This window comes from Lolium perenne, chromosome 2 (assembly GCF_019359855.2).
Source record: "Lolium perenne isolate Kyuss_39 chromosome 2, Kyuss_2.0, whole genome shotgun sequence".
Lineage (NCBI taxonomy): Eukaryota > Viridiplantae > Streptophyta > Magnoliopsida > Poales > Poaceae > Lolium > Lolium perenne.
This window is the reverse complement of record NC_067245.2, coordinates 245,540,099-245,561,798: the sequence shown is the minus strand read 5'-3', so window position 1 is coordinate 245,561,798 and position 21,700 is coordinate 245,540,099. Positions and strand designations below refer to the sequence as shown.

Below are 21,700 nucleotides of genomic sequence, written 5' to 3'. Positions count from 1 at the left end.
TGTCCTCCACTCCCACGATGTTTCTTTTCCACTGAAAGAACAATGTGGCGCTTTGAATCATCGAACGATGTACCTTGATCGTTTTCTTATCTTTCCGTTTCCTCGGTTTGCTACTCATGTCCTTCACATAGAAAACCTGAGCGACATCTTTCGCTAGGACGAATGGTTCGTCAAGATAACCAAGATTGTTGAAATCCACCATTGTCATTCCGTATTGCTGGTCCACCTTTACCCCACCTCTGTTAGCTTGAACCATTTGCACCGGAACAAAGGGACCCTAAAGGAGGGTCCATAGTCAAGTTCCCATATCTCCTCTATGTAACCATAATATGTGACCTTTTGCCCATTCTCGGTTGCTGCATCAAAGCGGACACCACTGTTTTGGTTGGTGCTCTTTTTATCTTGGGCGATCGTGTAAAATGTATTCCCATTTATCTCGTACCCTTGGAAAGTCGTTATAGTCGAAGATGGTGTCTTGGCCAACATGTACAGCTGATCTACAACCTTATTGTCACTCATTAAATGTTTTCTCAACCAAGCGCCGAAAGTCTCCATGTGGGCCTTCCTAATCCAGGATTCGGGCTTCCCGGGGTTGTCCGAGCGTAAAATATTCTTGTGTTTCTCAAAGTACGGAGCCACCAAGCTGGAATTGGTCGAAGCGTGTGGTGTGCTTCGATCGAGAGAATGGCCGTCCATACATATCATTGATTTCCTTCCGATCGTGCCTTTTCCACTTAGTCTCCCCTCGTGCCGCGATTGAGGAAGACCAATCGGCTTAAGGTCGGGAACAAAGTCAACACAAAACTCAATTACCTCCTCATTTCCATAGCCCTTGGCGATGCTTCCTTCTGGCCTAGCACGGTTACGAACATATTTCTTTAATACTCCCATGAACCTCTCGAAGGGGAACATATTGTGTAGAAATACGGGACCGAGAATGGAAATCTCATCGACTAGGTGAACCAGGAGGTGCGTCATAATATTGAAGAAGGATGGCGGGAACACCAACTCGAAAGCGACAAGACATTGGATCACATCGTTACGTAACCGTGGTAGAACTTCTGGATTGATTACCTTCGAGAGATTGCATTGAGGAATGCACATAGCTTCACAATGGCTACTCGAACATTTTCGGCGAGGAGCCCCTCAAAGCAATCGGAAGCAATTGCGTCATAATCACGTGGCGATCGTGAGACTTCAGGTTTTGGAACTTTTTCTCCGCCATGTTTATTATTCCCTTTATATTGGACGAGAATCCTGACGGGACCTTCATCTTGCTCGGGCATTCAAAAAGATGACCTTCTCTTCTTTGGTCGGGCGTAGGTGGCACGACCTTGAAACCGTTCCGGATGCTTTGGTCATCGGGGTCTTTCAAACTTTGCTGGTCCTGCCGTGCTTCCTTTGTATCATTTGACTTCCCATACACGCCCAAGAAGCTTAGGATGTTCACGCAAATATTCTTCGTAACGTGCATCACGTCGATTGCGGAGCGGACTTCTAGGACTTTCCAATATTCTAGCTCCCGAATATAGATTTCTTCTTCCACATGGCTACGTGCCCGTCGGCTCCCTTCGGAACTGATTGTCCGCCAGGACCCTTTCCAAAGATGACTTTCAAACCCTTGACCATATCAAATACCTCAGCACCGGTGTGTTCCATGAGGCTTCGGCCGGTGATCTGCCTTGCCGTTGTAATGCTTGCCTTTCTTTCTTCTTTGGATGACCTTTCGGAAGAAATCGACGATGCCCAAGGTACACGTTCTTCTTACAATTTGGCAAATGTACACTTTCGAGTCTCATGTAAGCGGTGCGTGCATGCATTGTATCCCTTATTTGACAGTCCGAAAGGTTACTAAGAGCAGGCCAATCGTTGATGGTTACGAAAAGCAACGCTCGTAGGTCAAATTCCTCTTCTTTGTGCTCATCCCACACACGGACACCAGGTCTGCCCCACAGCTGTAAAAGTTCATCAACTAATGGCCTTAGGTACACATCGATGTCGTTGCCGGGTTGCTTCGGACCTTGGATGAGCACTGGCATCATAATGAACTTCCGCTTCATGCACAACCAAGGAGGAAGGTTGTAGTTGCATGGCGTCACGGGCCTGTTGCTATGGCTGGAGCGCTGCTCGCCAAAAGGATTCATGCCATCCGTACTTAGACCAAATCTTATGTTCCTTGCGTCAGTGCAAAATCTTTGAACTCTCTGTCGATCTTTCTCCATTGCGTTCCATCTGCGGGTGTCTCAACTCCCCGTCCGACTTACGGTCCTCTTTGTGCCATCGCAACAACTTGGCATGCTCTTTGTTCCTGAGCAGACGTTTCAACCGTGGTATTATAGGAGCATACCACATCACCTTGGCGGGAACCCTCTTCACGGGTTTACGGCCCTCAACATCGTCACCGGGGTCATCGCCTCGATCTTATAACGCAATGCGGTGCATACTTGGGCATTCATTCAAATTCTCGTATTCACCGCGGTAGAGGATGCGATCGTTGATGCATGCATGTATCTTCGTAACCTCTAAACCTAGAGGGCAGACAACCTTCTTTGCTTCGTACGTAGTGGCGGGCAACTCGTTATTCTTTGGAAACATATTCTTCAACATTTTCAGCAAGTTTTCAAATGCCGAGTCAGCTACACCTGGCTGTGCCTTCCATCTCAGCAAATCCAGTGTGCAGCCCAGCTTTTTCAGACCATCATCGCATCCGGGGTACAGCGCCTTCCTGTGATCCTCTAACATGCGATCCAAATTCTCCCTCTCTTTTTCAGTTTCGCAGCGTCTCCGTGCATCAGCAATGGTCCGACCAAGATCATCAACGGGATCATCACGTGCCTCTTCTTCACCTTCCCCTTCACCTTCCCCTTCACCTTCAGCATCCTCCATGAAAGTATCACCGAAATGAGCAAGATAGCTTTCATCGATGAAATCATCCCCTTCTTCATCTTCTTCCATTATAACCCCTCTTTCTCCATGCTTGGTCCAACAATTATAGCTTGGCATGAAACCGTGCCGAAGCAGGTGCATGTGAACATCTCTTGAGGAAGAGTAACCCTTCTGATTCTTACATTTAACACATGGACAGATAACAAAACCCCCTCTGCTTGTTCGCATTAGCCACTACGAGGAAATCTTTCAAACCCGCACCGAACTCGCCGGAGAGTCGGTTACCGTACATCCATTGTCGATTCATCTGCATTATTATAATATAAAATATATAATTAACCATCATGCATTTGTTAAACTAACTAGCTACAAACAATATAAATTAAACAATGAACTACACACACATGCACATTTTATCAACGACACATCAAAGGTTCAAGTTGCTAACCGCGATCGAGGAGGAAAAAATAAATGAGAAAGCTCAAGTGTGGCTCCAACACTTCATATCATGTTTGTTTCATGCTCTTGGGGCATTTCATCAAACACCTTATGTGCATAAGAGGAACCAAAAGCAAACCTAACACCCACTTGTGAGCTTGTGAAGAGAATGGCACCAAATGGCTAAGTGTTGGCTGCTGGATGGGTATATATAGGGGAGGGGCTTTAGTCCCGGTTGGCCTGGCCAACCGCGACTAAAGGCCTTCGGAACTGCTTTAGTCCCGGTTGGCCTGGCCAACCGCGACTAAAGACCCCCCACGTGCACCGGCTGGCCACCGAGCGCCCTGGGCCCAGGCCTTTGGTCGCGGTTCTCCTCCCGAACCGCGACTAAAGGTACCATTTGTCGCGGATCCTGCAGCATCGCGACTTATGGGGCTCACCCGAAGCCTGTTTTTCCACCAGTGGGAGTAACATAGAATATACATATGTTATTAGTCTATATCATTAGGGGAGTGATGTTTTGGCTCTTGGCTGCATTTTGAATATACATATTTGATACATTTTGAAATGCTAAACAATTCCAAACGAAAAACTTGCATGTACATCTTCACATGCTACGTGTGCACAAAGTCTTTCCATGAAAAATCAACTTGTCGGGCTGTATAAAAAAGATAAAAATTTGTGCTAAAATTAAGGCTTTTTGTGACACATATTTTGTATTGTTTACATCGACCATAAGAAGTATCGTTTTTTCCGCAAAACTATATGAACGCACATAGATTATTGAGATATACATGCTAATTTTTTGGCTGACATTTTTTAATAATTAGAAATGTGTTCTTTGTGTGAAGGGAGCATATGCACCCGGGAGCAAAATTTAATTTCTCCCTTATTATTACGCTTATAGGGCATGATATTATAGTGGTATTATCATAGAGGGCCGCATAGATAGTTTGTAGATGCTATTTTGTGATCTCCTATGTTATAGTAACATCATTTTGTTACAACAAATGCAGCTTTCCTTATTTAATGACGGTGATTTGTACCAAAATACCTAGTAGACTCTACATCGAATTATAGTTACCACCTATGTTACCCATTGCTAAGAAAGGTCTAAGTGGATGCATATATATTGTCATCCACGACATGTAGCCACCTCTAGTTGCGCGTAAAGATGCTTAATTAAATTAAATCTAGGAGAAATGAGTTTTGCAGAGGATCTTTGGGGATGGTGGTGTTTGCAAACCAAAAGTTTATTTCATTAAAAGATGGGTAGGAAGTTGCAAATTTCCACCATCTAGGAAGTGAGGTGTACGAGTACGATCATTGGCTGATATATGAGAGAAATGTATGGGTCCACTTAATGATAGGGGGATTCACATGATATGTTGCCTATGATTTTTTATTTTTTTTGAAACTTACGATTGTATCAAATCACATTGAGAAGTTTGGGTTGCAATCATACTTGTCTAGTTCCTCCACAACAGGGGGAACATCACCGCGAAGCATAAGGCTACCTAACATATTGCTACCTAGCACTGCTAGCTAGCTCCATATGTTGTGTATGATTAAGATTATGTAAATACACTTGTAATCAGACAGTTCGAGATATACCTTATCATACCATTCTTAAACCCAGAAGGAGTTTCTTATAACATTCTTGGGTTGATAAGCTGGTAATCGATTAACAAATTAAGAAAAAGCAATTATGTAGGATGCATCTGCAAAAAAAAAAAAATTCAGTCAAAAAAATATGCAAAAGAAGTAGTTTAAAAAATGCGTAGCTGATAATTGTGACACTTTGTCAAGAAAAAATAAGGAATTTAATACAACGCTATGGGTCAATTAAAATCCCTAATAAATGGATGGAACTTACTCCACAAATGGAGTAGCTCCCTCCACACCGGTTTATATATTAGGCCTTCAAGTGTTAAATACAAAACTTCGATCATTAATTTAGGGAATAAAAGATGAGATATATGTCACAAAAGTTATAACATTAAAAACTTCATTTAAATGTGAATCCAATGGTGTAAGTTCTGTGACATATATCTCATATTTAATGACCAAATTAATATAGTTAGTTTTAAAAAATACTTAGAGGCCTAATAAATCAATATGGAGGGAGTAAACTGCAGCTGGATGTATGAAGGCTGTGGTAGTGTGGGGTCAAACTTTTCGGTTTAGTATGGTCAAAATAATCCACATCTTTGTTGCTACTGACACAATGGAGTATCTCTTAAAAAAGAACTCCAATATATACAAATCGAATCTAAGTGCAAAAGAAAGCATACAATAGAATCGATTTGCATGCACGTTTGAATTCAGAATGTTTTCAATACATGCTGCCCTGCTCAGAAGGGAAAAGGCCGCTACACTCTGCACGTTGCATCAGGTAACCCTATACTAGTTCAATAGCCCTGCATGTGCCCCACACTGCCTAGCTTAGCTGCTCATCATGCTGGTATAAGTACAGCGCCCTGCTGCTCCAGCATTTTCCTCCTGTCCGGCCGAGATAGGTAGGATTATTTCCTCACTTCTTCCCAGCCAGCCACGAGCCACCTCCCACAAACCGATGCTAGCTTTGACTGCCCTGATCAGAAGAATCTAGTTAGCGACCACCACTGTCTTCTCTTCCAAATCAACCACTGATCGAGAAAAGTACACGAGGGAGCTGGATCCATCTCCACAATGGCTTCCGCGAACAACTGGTTAGGCTTCTCGCTCTCCGGCCAGGGAAACCCACAGCTTCAGCAGAACGGTTCACCGGCCGCCGCGTCCATTGACGTCTCCGGTGGAGGAGATTTCTATGGCCTGCAAGCTCAGACACCCCCGGAAGCGCATCTCGGCATGTCCGGCCTCCGGGCCGACACGAACTACGGCGTCATGGATGGCTTCGACGGGGGAAACCAAGAAACCCAAGGTGAGCTGATGTGCTTATACTACTCCACTCGAGTATATATACCTTTCTATACCCTTGTTTGATTTGTATTGGGTTGCAGATTGGGCAATGAGGGGTTTGGACTACCACGGCGGCTCCTCTGAGCTGTCCATGCTAGTCGGATCGAGCGGCGGGAGGATGACCGTCGACGACGGCGAGGCGCCGAAGCTCGAGGACTTCCTGGGAGGCAACTCCTTCTCCGACGTGCAAGACCACGCCGGCAGCTATCTATTCTCCTCCGGAGGCGCCGCGATAGGAGGTGGCGCGGCGACCAGTTCGCATGGCGTCGACGGCGGCCGTGGCGGCAGCACCATCGAGCTGTCCATGATAAAGACCTGGCTCCGCAATGACAATAATCAAGCGCAGAATGAACAAGCGATGAGCGCCGACGCGAGCGCTACCACCTACGCGTGCTCCGGCGCGCTGGCGGCCAGCGGTAACGGCGTGGGCGCGGCGAGCTCGCGCGGTCAGCAGGGCCTCGCGCTCTCGATGAGCATGGGGTCGAACTCGCACCCACAGATGCCGGTGGTGGCGGCTGCTGCTGGTGGAGGAGCCGAGAGCACGTCGTCGGAGAACAAGCGGGTCGATTCGCCGAGCGCCGGCACGGGGGACGCCGTCCAGAGGAAATCCATCGACACCTTCGGGCAAAGGACCTCGATCTACCGAGGTGTCACAAGGTTAGGTTGGATCTTCCTGGCATTTATTTGCTGGTGACCTAGTAATTCGCTTCTCCTTGCTTCTTTGGCTCCTGGTGACATGATCCTCATTATTGATCATTACTTTATTTCTTCTTCTTCTTGAGTCGATTGCACTTTAATCTCTCCTCCTTTTGATGTCATTTTTTCGAGGGATCGAATGATCGATCTCTCTAGAACACAAAATATACTGTAAAGTTACGAACATAAAATCAAATCAAAGTTAGTTAATATACTGTATATGCGCTACTGGCTCACTATATAATTTCCACTTCACTTGTCCTTTAGGTAACACATTGCTTGTATCCAAGGTGATAGTCGCAAAATGTATTACAGTTGACTAGTTAAAGGGGGGACACATATGCACAGAATTTCCATGATTTGCGTCGTTTGTTTGGCGAATAAGAGTGTCGCTTCTGCTTGAAAGTTCATTTACTTTGCCCACTTAATTTTGATCTGGTTATTAAATATTAATTCCCTTCTGCAGGCATAGATGGACTGGCCGATATGAGGCACATCTCTGGGATAATAGCTGCAGAAGAGAAGGGCAAACTCGTAAGGGGAAACAAGGTACGCATCATGATTCATGAGAACGGCCAGATAATATATTGGTAGCTCAATCACTAGATTGTAACTTCCTTTTGCTCCCCGCTTATGAAATACATTGCTACACGTGTGCTAACAAGCATTCTGCTTTCTGTTGTGTCAATGATCAAATATATTTCCTCCCATGATATGGAATGTGACATCTGAACTTGAGAATGCAGTTTATCTGGGTAAGAACTTGTACTGGTCTTGTGTTCAAGTCTATTAACCTACCATATATCCATATACCAAGTCAAGGATAGAACTTTGTTTTAATTTTCTTCATGAACATTTGTGTAGGCGGTTACGATAAAGAAGACAAGGCAGCTAGGGCTTATGATTTGGCAGCTCTAAAATACTGGGGAACAACCACAACAACAAATATCCCAGTACGTAAAGAAGATTCTATAGTAGATATTGTTCTGTTTCCTTCTACGTGAGCAGCTTTTGCTAATATTCTTTTTTTTTTTTGTTCTTTCGCCTAAAAAAATTCTGCAGATAAGTACTTACGAGAAGGAGATTGAGGAAATGAAACACATGACCAGGCAGGAGTACATTGCATATCTTAGGAGGTATATCAATTACTTGACACATTCCAAGTTCTATTTTACAACATCACATGTGTTGAAAGATTGCACAACACGGAATGAAGCACTTCTCTGTTGGCTAACCTATCACATGCACATGATCGTTTCACTGCAGGAATAGTAGTGGTTTTTCTCGTGGTGCGTCAAAATATCGTGGTGTAACCAGGTAAATCTAGTGCACTACTTACATTGCGTAAAAAAATGCTAGGAAATATATATACCTGCCTAAATATCTTATGATTTGACAGGCATCATCAGCAAGGGAGATGGCAAGCAAGGATAGGGAGAGTGGCAGGCAACAAGGATCTCTACCTCGGCACCTTCAGTAAGCCGCATAAACTATCACATCAAAGCAAATCTGCTTTCTTAGCAAAGAGAACGATCCTTAAAGCACTTGCTAATTCGTAGTGTACTGCTATCTGCTAGGCTAGCTAGCTATACTAGCTGTGCTGTGCTTTCAAGAACCAAGTCCTCAGGCCCTAATTATTTACTAATTAATCCATCGATCGATCCAGCTCTCGAAATCTCTGTCTCGTAGAACGTAAGTGTCTCATTATTTTTATCCGTTCAAATGGTGCTTAAGATAGTGGAATACGTACACCATTAACTATGTCGGAAATGTTCCTTTCCAAGCTTGTGTCTCGGAGCTGTCTCAGGAAACCGGAGCATGCGGTCAAGAGCTCCATAGAATACCCTAGGGCTTCGCTTGAGGTTCGCGCCGTCGCAGCTTGCGTTGCATGCGCCACCGTGCCGTGCGTGCGTGCGTGCATGCATGCAACGCGATCGATGGGGTACACATTCATGCGTTGGTGAGCTAACCCTAATCATGCGCGTGCGCGCGTTTCGTGGATGTGCAGCGACCGAGGAGGAGGCCGCCGAGGCGTACGACATCGCGGCCATCAAGTTCCGGGGACTCAACGCCGTCACAAACTTCGAAATGAGCCGCTACGACGTGAAGAGCATCCTGGAGGGAAGCACGTTGCCGGTGGGAGGCGCGGCGAGGCGGCTGAAGGAGGCGGCGGAGCTGGCCGAGGCAGGCGTCTGGCGGGCGGAGGACGGCAGCCTCGTCTCGCACCTCCATACCGCCGACAGCATTGGCATGGGAGGGTACCACCACGGCTGGCCCACGTCCATCGCGTTCGGCGGACACCAGCAACAGCCGTCGGCAGCACAGCACCTGGCCGCGCACTACCCCCAGTACGCCGGGCACGGGTGGTGCAAGACGGAGCAGGACGCGGTGATCGCGGCCGGTCACGGCGCGCAGGACGCCCACCAGGAGCTGCACCTGGGAACGCACAACTTTTTCCAGATGCCGGCGTCGAGGACGGCCGTCTACGGCAACGGTGGTGGCGCCTGGTACCAGGGCCTCGGCGGCAACGCTTTCATGATGCCGGTGGGCACGACGGTGGAAGCCGGCGAGCATGGGCATAGCGGTAGCACGGCGACTACGGAGGAGGGGAGGCTCGTGGGCTACAGCGCCGACCAGGGTGGCGTCGACCCGTACGCGGCGATGAGGCGCGCGTACGAGCTCTCCCAGGGATCGTCGTCGGTGAGCGTCGCCAAGGTGGCGGACGGGTACTCCAATAACTGGAGCTCGCCGTTCAGCGGCATGGGATGATCGACCAAGCACGTGCTGGATTACCAATTGCCACTAGCTTGTTGTAACGTTCGTACGTTGTGCGAGTAACTAGAAGTTGATCAAGTTCAGTCATTTTTAGGATAGTCTAGAGCAGTGCATGCGCACGACCGGCCGGTCCCTTCTGAAAGGTAGTAATGGCTGGTGATCGGTGAAGTAGGACATGTTGTAAATCACCATCACTATGCTGTTAGTTTTGGGAATTTCAGGAGGAAGAAATCAAGCTAATCTATCAAAGAAACTTTCCGTAGGTAGTAGTTTTATGATCAGACTCATTCGTGTAGCTATTTCAGTACTAGGTTAATCTGGTTCGATTGGTAATTTGGTCAGCTTCAAGCTTTCAGCACATATAATACAGGAGTAGCTTGCAACCATCATCTGCTGCTTTCAAATTTCAATGGCAATTCTGCTGAAATTAATCTAGCATTATAACTGGTGATACGAGGATTTTCAGTCATCTGCTCTACCAACTGAGCTATCCTGACTTTTTGTGTGCATCTGAAACATGCATGTAATACAGACTAAGTATGTGAATGCATGATAAGTACGTAACGTGTACTCCGTTGGACGCCAAGAACGCAGAGGCACACGACTGGGCTTCACGCCTTTGAACATTTCTTGACCTGTTGACGCCTTTTGACTTAAACAGCTCGAGAATTTGAGATATACTAGTATGACGGCGATAAATAACCTTTTTAGGCTGAACATAATTAACTTCTAGTATTGATATACATTTCATCATTACACAAAACTCCCTATAACAAAGGAAAGTACAAAGAAAATAGCACTCCTATTATTTATAGTCTTGTTTCCCTAACTTTTGACATAATTAAAGTATTACGAGGTGATATATGAGAATAATATTGTTTGGGGTAAACCAGTATATTAGAGAGACCCGTTGATATACCCTGAAACACGTTGTTAATATGTTCTCTGTATATTCTCATGACATATATTGTCGTTTACTAATTTCATTAGACCATAAGAGTAGCATAGACTTGGATACCATATGTTATTATGGGGTCATCAAACTTTATCTCATAACTGGGTAACTATAAAAGTAATCTATTGGTACACCGGAAAGTATGTGATATTTCTTTTTTATGTCAAGACTGGGATTTGCTTCTCCAACAATGGAGAGGTACACTCTGATCCCACTCGGATATTATGATGTTTGTCATCGTCTCACCGGACAACGTGACTAAGATCTTAGTCAAAAAAAAAAACATCAACAATAATACGGTATGAGTAAAAGAGTACATGCTAGAAAACAAGGATAACATAACAGTTTCCCCTCAGGCTAGTATAGCGAAGCAAAACAAAAATGTCCACATACATAATATGGAAGGTTCACACAATAAAGATCTTAGTGCTATGTGTGGGAATCGTTAGAACTATGAAGAGCATCTCATCAATTATTGTTGCAAAAAGTGTTCTAGACAGGTCCAGATATATCAGAACCATATGGGTCACATACTTAGAAGTTTAGCGTTGTTTAGGAAACGAGAATGCTTGGAATGGTCCAGATAAGAGTGGAGTGGTTCCAAAAGTGTTTCGGGTAGTCTCGGAGGATTCCATAAGTATCCTCAATGATCTCGTGAGTGCTTGGAATGGTCTGATCCCAGGCATATACGGCAGGTGTCGAAAGGTTGTCATAAAAAGTCTCGGAAGGGTAAGGAACATTCCGAGGTACTATGTAGGAAGTTCGAAAGGTTCAAACCAGGAGGAGCCTCACTGGCCTATGGAGGAGTCTGATGGATTCAAGTACCCCTTTATTGGAGGAGTCCCAAGGCTGGTCTCCTCCCTCCGAGCCTCACTGGTATCCTCAATGATCTCGTGAGTGCTTGGAATGGTCTGATCCCAGGCATATACATCAGGTGTCGAAAGGTTCTAGAATGTCATAAAAAGTCTCGGAAGGGTAAGGAACATTCCGAGGTACTATGTAGGAAGTTCGAAAGGTTCAAACTAGGAGGAGCCTCACTGGCCTGTGGAGGAGTCTGATGGATTCAAGTACCCCTTTATGGGAGGAGTCCCAAGGCTGGTCTCCTCCCTCCCCCCCCCCCCCCCCCCCCTGATGTCTACGCCCCCCTCCTTTTCCTGTAGACAGTGTTGGGCCTCCAAGAGCAGAGGTTTGTAGAACAGCAGCAAGTTTTCCCTTAAGTGGATCACCCAAGGTTTATCGAACTCAGGGAGGAAGAGGTCAAAGATATCCCTCTCATGCAACCCTGCAACCACAAAGCAAAAGTCTCTTGTGTCCCCAACACACCTAGTAGGTGCACTAGTTCGGCGAAGAGATAGTGAAATACAGGTGGTATAAATATATATGAGCAGTAGCAACGCAGCAGTAGTGACACAGTAAAACAGTAAACAAACGGAGATTTGATGCTTAGAAGCAAGGCCCAGGAATCCTACTTTCACTAGTGGACACTCTCAACATTGATCACATAACAGAATAGATAAATGCATACTCTACACTCTTGTTGGATGATGAACACCATTGCGTAGGATTACACGAACCCTCAATGCCGGAGTTAACAAGCTCCACAATTCAATGTTCATATTTAAATAACCTTAGAGTGCATGAAAGATCAACACGACTAAACCAAGTACTAACATAGCATGCACACTGTCACCTTCACACTATGTAGGAGGAATAGATCACATCAATACCATCATAGCAATAGTTAACTTCATAATCTACAAGAGATCATAATCATAGCATACGCCAAGTACTAACACGGATGCACACACTGTCACCATTACACCGTGCAGGAGGAATAAAACTACTTTAATAACATCACTAGAGTAGCACATAGATGAATAGTGATACAAAACTCATATGAATCTCAATCATGTAAAGCAGCTCATGAGATTATTGCATTGAGGTACATGGGAGAGAGATGAACCACATAGCTACAGCGGAGCCCTCAGCCTAGGGGGTGGATTACTCCCTCCTCATCATGGAGGCAGCGATGGTGGTGAAGATGGCGGTGAAGACGGCGGTGGAGATGGCTCCGGGGGCAATTCCCCGTCCAGGCAAGGTGCCGGAACAGCGACTTCTGTCCCCCGAATTGGACTTTTGCGATGGCGGCGGCTCTGGATGGTTTTCTCTGTTTTCGTCGAACTGCTCGATGTTTTTAGGTCAGGGACGAATATATAGGCGGAGAGTCGGAGTCGGAGGGGCCACGGGGTGCCCACACCATAGGGGGGCGCGCCCCCCCCTTGGGCCGCGCCACCCTGTGAGGTGGGGCCCCCACAGCACCCCTACGACTTTTCTTCGGTGCTCAGGAAGCTTCCTGAAATTATAAGATCTCCGGAGTTGATTTCGTCCGATTCCGAAAATATTTCCTTACTAGGATTTCTGAAACCAAAAACAATGAAAACGACAAGCGGCCTTTCGGCATCTCGTCAATAGGTTAGTTCCGGAAAACGCATAAAAATGACATAAAGTGTGAACAAAACATGTCGGTATTGTCATAAAACAAGCATGGAACATCAGAAATTATAGATACGTTGGAGACGTATCAGCATCCCCAAGCTTAGTTCCTACTCGTCCTCGAGTAGGTAAACGATAAAAGATAATTTCTGAGGTGACATGCTACCGACATAATCTTAATCATACTATTGTAAAGCATATGAGATGAATGCAGCGATTCGAAACAATGTAAATGCAATGAGTAAACAATTGAATCATATAGCAAAGACTTTTCATGAATAGTACTTTCAAGACAAGCATCAATAAGTCTTGCATAAGAGTTACTCATAAAGCAATAAATTCTTAGTAAAGGTATTGAAGCAACACAATGGAAGATTAAGTTTCAGCGGTTGCTTTCAACTTATAACATGTATATCTCATGGATATTATCAACATAGAGTAATATAACAAATGCAATATGCAAGTATGTAGGAATCAATTCACAGTTCACACAAGTGTTTGCTTCTTGAGGTGGAGAGAAATAGGTGAACTGACTCAACAATAAAAGTAAAAGAATGGTCCTTCGAAGACGAAAGCATCGATTGCTATATTTGTGCTAGAGCTTTGATTTTGAAAACAAGAAACAATTTTGTCAACGGTAGTAATAAAGCATATATGTTATGTAAATTATATCTTACAAGTTGCAAGCCTCATGCATAGTATACTAATAGTGCCCGCACCTTGTCCTAATTAGCTTGGACTACCGGGATTATCGCAATGCACATGTTTTAACCAAGTGTCACAAAGGGGTACCTCTATGCCGCCTGTACAAAGGTCTAAGGAGAAAGCTCGCATTGGATTTCTCGCTTTTGATTATTCTCAACTTAGACATCCATACCGGGACAACATAGACAACAGATAATGGACTCCTCTTTTATGCATAAGCATGTAGCAACAATTAATTTTCTCATTTGAGATTGAGGATATATGTCCAAAACTGAAACTTCCACCATGGATCATGGCTTTAGTTAGCGGCCCAATGTTCTTCTCTAACAATATGCACGCTCTAACCATAAGGTGGTAGATCACCCTTACTTCAGACAAGACGAACATGCATAGCAACTCACATGATATTCAACAAAGAGTAGTTGATGGCGTCCCCAGGAACATGGTTATCGCACAACGAGCAACTTAATAAGAGATAAAGTGCATAAGTACATATTCAATACCACAATAGTTTTTAAGCTATTTGTCCCATGAGCTATATATTGCAAAGGTGAAGAATGGAAATTTTAAAGGTAGCACTCAAGCAATTTACTTTGGAATGGCGGAGAAATACCATGTAGTAGGTAGGTATGGTGGACACAAATGGCATAGTGGTTGGCTCAAGTATTTTGGATGCATGAGAAGTATTCCCTCTCGATACAAGGTTTAGGCTAGCAAGGCTATTTGAAACAAACACAAGGATGAACCGGTGCAGCAAAACTCACATAAAAGACATATTGTAAACATTATAAGACTCTACACCGTCTTCCTTGTTGTTCAAACTCTTTACTAGAAATTATCTAGACTCTAGAGAAACCACTCATGCAAACCAAATTTTAACCAGCTCTATGTATTTCTTCACTAATAGGTGCAAAGTATATGATGCAAGAGCTTAAACATGAGCACAACAATTGCCAAGTATCACATTATCCAAGACATTATAGCAATTACTACATGTATCATTTTCCAATTCCAACCATATAACAATTTAACGAAGAAGAAACTTCGCCATGAATATTATGAGCTAAGAACACATGTGTTCATACGAACCAGCGGAGCGTGTCTCTCTCCCACACAAGCATTTATTCAAACAAAAACAAAAACAAGAAACATACAGACGCTCCAAGTAAAGTACATAAGCTGTGACGGAATAAAAATATAGTTTCAGGGGAGGAACCTGATAATGTTGTCGATGAAGAAGGGGATGCCTTGGGCATCCCCAAGCTTAGACGCTTGAGTCTTCTTGATATATGCAGGGGTGAACCACCGGGGCATCCCCAAGCTTAGAGCTTTCACTCTCCTTGATCATGTTGTATCATCTCCCTCTCTTGATCCTTGAAAACTTCCTCCACACCAAACTTAGAACAACTCATTAGAGGGTTAGTGCACAATCAAAATATACATGTTCAGAGGTGACATAATCATTCTTAACACTTCTGGACATTGCACAAAGCTACTGAAAGTCAATGGAATCGAAATATCCATCGAACATAACAAAACTGGCAATGCGAAATAAAAGGCAGAATCTGTCAAAACAGAACAGTTCGTATTGACGAATTTTATCGAAGCACCAGACTTGCTCAAATGAAAATACTAAAATTGAATGAAAGTTGCGTACGTATCTGAGGATCACTCACGTAAATTGGCATAATTTTCTGAGTTACCTACAGAGAATTTTGCCCAGATTCGTGACAGCAAAGAAATCTGTTTCTGCACAGTAATCCAAATCTAGTATGAACTTTACTATCAACGACTTTACTTGGCACAATAAAACACAAAACTAAGATAGGGAGAGGTTGCTACAGTAGTAAACAACTTCCAAGACACAAATATAAAACAAAGTACTGTAGCAAAATAACACATGGGTTATCTCCCAAGAAGTTCTTTCTTTATAGCCATTAAGATGGGCTCAGCAGTTTTAATGATCCACTCGCAGGAAATAGTATTTGAAGCAAAAAGAGAGCTTCAAGAGGCAAATTCAAAACAAATTTAAGTCTAACATGCTTCCTATGAAGAGGAATCTTATACACAAATGAATTCATGAAGAACAAAGTGACAAGCATAAGCGGATAAAACACGAGTAACTTCAAGATTCTCAACATAAAGGGGGAAACTTAATATTATTAATATACATACGACCATATTTCCCTCTCTCATAATAACTTTCAGTAGCATCATTGATGAAATCCACAATATACCCATCACTTAAAACATTCTTATCATGGTTCATATGCATAGAAGTATCATTAAATTTGGCATAAGAAGAGTTATTCTCATTAATAGTAATTGGAGCAAGATTATTATCAAGAATTTGAACATGGTAAACAAGTTGCATATTAAGGGAATTGTTTTTGGTAATCCAATCATTACTATGACAAGCCTCATAAGGATAGTTATAACCTATATCATAGCATTCTTTATAATAATTATCAAAGATCGGAGGCACAGTGTCATCATAAGAAATAGAATAGTTATCCTTCACAGTCGGTTTATCTGTGTCCACACCATCATTGTTATTAGAAGGAGATGTATCAAGAACATAATGACCAGTAGCAAAAGGATTTTCAAACACCTCTTCCCCAAGCTTAGAGCTTTCTATATCATTATGGGAGGAAGCATGGATAGCACTGACACTATGGCAATTATTATCATCATCATTTTCAGAATTAGTTTCCCAGAGATTTGCAATATCAAAAGTAGTGTGCTCATTCAAATCATGATTGCTAATGTATGTAAAGGGCATAGGAAGATCATCGTATTCAGATTCATTATCACAATAATCATTAGGAGCAACATACTTACGGTTACCTAGTGTTATCTCATTCACGCGGGGATACGTCGTTACCTCTTTCTTTTTATTCTCCTTCTTCTTCTTCTTCTTCTCTTCCTTCTCCTCGTTCCCTTCTTTAGGAGGAAGAGGCTTGAAGGGTGGCTTGTCCGCATAACCTGATTTACTTTCAGAAACAATAGAAGAAACTTGGGAGGATCCCTCCTTTTCATTAATTAGTTGAAAACACACAGCGGTCCTATCATATTTTGGCAAGGTGTCATCTTCTAAAATATTTTGTATGTAAGTATTTGTATGGCTATTATCAATGCAATAAGAAAAACACCCATGCAGGACATCATCAATATCAAGATCACTCATATGTAACAAAGAGATTTTTCTCGACAGTTCTTCACACCCCAAAAATAAAGTAAGTTCATCATGCTGATTAGGAGTAATTTCATCATCACAATACAAATTTGCAGCACTCATTGGGTTCAAATTATCATTGGAGGAGCATTGAAAATTAAAATGACCCACTTCATGGCAAACTTCACAAATAAAAGGATAGAGGGCACAAACTTTTTTACCAAGATCATCTAGAGCCCTAAACCACTTTCTAGTTTTTTCATTAGCATGATGGATACAATATTCATCTTTGATTTGATTAATTCCACAAGGTCTATGTATTCCACAAAAAATAACATGCTTATAGGAAGTAGCATTCTTAGGAGTTTGAGCATGCTTATTGCAATAATTAATAACAATTTCATTCTTCATGCAAGCCTCTTTAAAAGGTTCATGATACTTATCAAAATTCTTTTTAGGCAATTCAAAATGAGAAGCAAAGGCTTTATAAAGATTTGCAGCAACTTGAGAGTCAAGACCATAAGTAGCACTCATATTTCGAAATTTATCGGTATCCATAAAAGCTTCAATGCATTCATAATCATAATTTATACCTGACTCTTTGCCTTTGTCGTTCTCCCATCCTTCAGCGTTCTCCTCAATCCGATCAAGAAGATCCCACCTAGCTTCAACCTCCTTGCTTGTGAAAGATCCTGATACGTCCAATTTGCATCACTATTTTATATCATAATTTGCTGTTATTCATTGATATATTTCATATTGGGACACAATACTTATGTTATTTCATCTATTTTGCATGTTTCATCATTATTGGAGGATCAAGCACCGGAGCCAGGATTCTGCGGGAAAAAGCACCGTCAGAACGCAATATTTCGGAAGATCAACTGTGGAAGGAAATTATACCAAAAATCATATTTTTCAAGATGACGAAGGAAGCCAGAAGGAGGGGCCAGGAGGACCCAGGGTGGGCCCACACCCTAGGGCGGCGCGCCCCATGCCCTGGCCGCGCCGCCATGTGGTTTGGGGGGCCCACGACCCCTTTCGCCTCCTTTTCTTCGCGAAATCCTTCGTCCCGAAAACCTAAGCCACAGAGGGTACCTCGCGAAGAGTTACAGCCGCCTCTGCGGGGCGGAGAACACCAGAGAGAAAAGAGCTCTCCGGCGGGCAGGAATCCGCCGGGGAAATTCCCTCCGGGAGGGGGAAATCGACGCCATCGTCACCGTCATCGAGCTGGACATCATCGCCATCATCATCATCATCATCTCCACCATCATCACCGCCGTCTCCACCGCTGGACACCGTCACCGCCGTAGCAATTTGGGTTTGATCTTGATTGTTTGATAGGGGAAACTCTCCCGGTATCGATCTCTACTTGTTGTTGATGCTATTGAGTGAAACCATTGAACCAAGTTTATGTTCAGATTGTTATTCATCATCATATCACCTCTGATCATGTTCCATATGATGTCTCGTGAGTAGTTCGTTTAGTTCTTGAGGACATGGGTGAAGTCTAAATGTTAGTAGTGAACTATGGTTGAGTAATATTCAATGGTGTGATATTTAAGTTGTGGTGTTATTCTTCTAGTGGTGTCATGTGAACGTCGACTACATGACACTTCACCATTTATGGGCCTAGGGGAATGCATCTTGTATTCGTTTGCCAATTGCGGGGTTGCCGGAGTGACAGAAACCTAAACCCCCGTTGGTATATCGATGCAGGAGGGATAGCAGGATCTCAGAGTTTAAGGCTGTGGTTAGATTTATTCTTAATTACTTTCTTGTAGTTGCGGATGCTTGCAAGGGGGTATAATCACAAGTATGTATTAGTCCTAGGAAGGGCGGTACATTAGCATAGGTTCACCCACACAACACTTATCATAACAATGAAGATTATTTAGCCGTATGTAGCGAAAGCACTAGACTAAAATCCTGTGTGTCCTCGAGAACGTTTGGTCATTATAAGTAAACAAACCGGCTTGTCCTTTGTGCTAAAAAGGATTGGGCCACTCGCTGCAATTATTTCTCTCGCACTTTACTTACTCGTACTTTATTCAACTGTTACATCAAAACTCCCTGAATACTTGTCTGTGAGCATTTACAGTGAATCCTTCATCGAAACTGCTTGTCAACACCTTCTGCTCCTCGTTGGGATCGACATTCTTACTTATCGAAGATACTACGATACACCCCCTATACTTGTGGGTCATCAAGACTATTTTCTGGCGCCATTGCCGGGGAGTGAAGCGCTATTGGTAAGTGGAATTGGTAAGGAAAACCTTTATTGTTGTGCTGATTTTATTTACTTTCTTTGCTATAAGTCATTATGGAGAGATCTTCTCTTCAATTTTTATTTGGGAAATCTACTACTACTGCAACGGTAGTGGATGAGGCGCCAGGTGAGGAAGTGATACCATATAAAATACCTATGAAAATAATTGAACGTGTTATGGATAACCGCTATGAAGGGGATGGAACTGTCCATCCCGGTGATCATTTACTGTTTTTGCATGAATTATGCGGTTTATTCAAATGTGCAGGTATTGCTATGGATGAAGTGAGGAAGAAACTATTCTCTTTATCGCTGTCTGGTAAAGCGGCGCATTGGTATAAATTACTGGATAATGGGGATTCTCTTGAATGGAATGATATTGTGCCCCGGTTTTATTCTAAGTTCTATCCTCCAAGTGAAATTCACAAGGATCGGAATCGCATATATAATTTTTGGCCTCATGATGGAGAGAGTATTGCCCAAGCTTGGGGGAGATTGAAGTCTTTAATGCTCAAATGCCCCATTCATGAGCTTCCTGGTAATGTTATTATTGATAATTTCTATGCAAGACTTTCTTTTCAAGACAAGACCTTGCTGGATACTTCTTGTTCTGGATCATTTACACGCAACAAAGAAGAGTTTAAAAGGGACCTTCTCGATCGAATCCAAGAAAATACTGAAGGATGGGAGAACGACAAGGATAGAGAATCAGGTATAATTTATGATTATAAATGCATTGAAGCTTTTATGGATACTGATAAATTTCGTAATATGAGTGCTACATATGGTCTTGATTCTCAAGTTGTCAGTAAATCTTTATAAAGCTTTTGCCTCTCATTATGAATTGCCAAAGAAGAATTTTGATAAGTATCATGAACCGTATAAAGATAAAATTGATTCATCTATTAATAAATGCGTTGTAGTTGAAAGCTGATCATGTTATTCCTGAAGCTTATATTGAAAAAACTCCTTTCCTGCTAAAATGAAGGAGTACTCTGTTATAAATAGTGCGGTTCATAAAAGTGAAAAGAAACCTGTAGAACCTGAAGAACAAATAAAAGTTGAACTCATTGTTGCAATAGTTAAAGATCTTGTGACTGAAAATGTGGAGGATGGTTATATTATTTTCTGTGAAGATGCTTCTAATATTGTTTCACATCCTAATAAACCCAAACAAGCTAGTGTTCCTATGCTATCTGTTAGAATTGGTGATCATTGCTATTATGGATTATGTGATATTGGTGCAAGTGTTAGTGCTATTCCTTATGAGCTTTACACGGAGATTATGCACGAAATTGATTCTTGTGAACTTGAAGATATTGATGTGGTTATTCAGCTGGCTAATAGAGAAACTATTTCTCCAATTGGTATTGTTCGAGATGTGGAAGTTTTATGCGGTAAGATTAAATATCCTGCTGACTTTTTGGTACTTGGTTCTGCTGCTAGTGATTATTGTCCTATTATCTTTGGTAGACCTTTTCTAAATACTTGTGGAGCTATTATAGATTGCAAGAAAGAGAAAATTTTGACTAAATTTGCTGGTGAATCTTATGAGTTTAACTTCTCTAAATTTACCAAAACTCCTTATAAAGCTGATTTGCCTAGTGGTGATTTTAAAATGGAGCAATGTGCATCTATTGTTCTTGTTCCTAACAATCCTTTGCAGCAACATTTGGAGGATAGCGAGAGTGAAGTTTTTAGGAAAGAAAGAGATGAGCTTGAGGAAATTTTTCTCCGCCAACCTATTCTGAAGCATGACTTACCGGTGGAAGATTTGGGTACAACACCGCCACCAAAGGAAGATCCTGTTTTTGATTTAAAGCCCTTGCCTGATAATCTTAAATATGCTCATATTGATGATAAGAAAATATATCCTGTTATTATTAGTTCTAAGCTTTCAGAGATTGAGGAAGAAAGGTTATTGGAAATATTGAAGAAGCACCGAGGAGCTATTGGCTACACTCTTGATGATTTGAAAGGGATTTCTCCTTCTATTTGCCAACATGCTATTAATATGGAAGATGATGCAAAGCCTGTTGTTGAACATCAGCGTCGTCTAATTCCGAAGATGAAGGAAGTGGTAAGGAATGAGGTATTACGACTTCTTGAAGCTGGTATTATATATCCTATTGCTGATAGTAGATGGGTTAGTCCTGTGCATTGCGTTCCCAAGAAAGGAGGAATGACTGTTGTGCCTAATGATAATGATGAGCTCATCCCTCAAAGAGTAGTTGTAGGGTATAGAATGTGCATTGATTTTCGAAAAGTTAATAAAGTTACTAAGAAAGGTCATTACCCTTTACCATTTATTGATCAAATGCTAGAAGGATTGTCTAAAAATACTCAT

The 21,700-nt window shown here is 42.7% G+C and overlaps 1 protein-coding gene across 1 annotated transcript; it reads left to right on the top strand.

The window, feature by feature from the left end:
* Positions 1-5,840: 5,840 nt before the first annotated feature.
* LOC127335481 (AP2-like ethylene-responsive transcription factor BBM2) lies at positions 5,841-10,102 on the top strand. The gene is made up of 9 exons (XM_051362131.2): positions 5,841-6,247; positions 6,327-6,942; positions 7,448-7,530; positions 7,728-7,736; positions 7,846-7,934; positions 8,044-8,117; positions 8,248-8,298; positions 8,381-8,457; positions 8,990-10,102. The coding sequence occupies exons 1-9, from the start codon at positions 6,016-6,018 to the stop codon at positions 9,748-9,750; spliced, it is 1,992 nt and encodes a 663-aa protein (XP_051218091.1). The 5' UTR covers positions 5,841-6,015; the 3' UTR covers positions 9,751-10,102.
* The last annotated feature ends 11,598 nt before the right edge of the window (positions 10,103-21,700 follow it).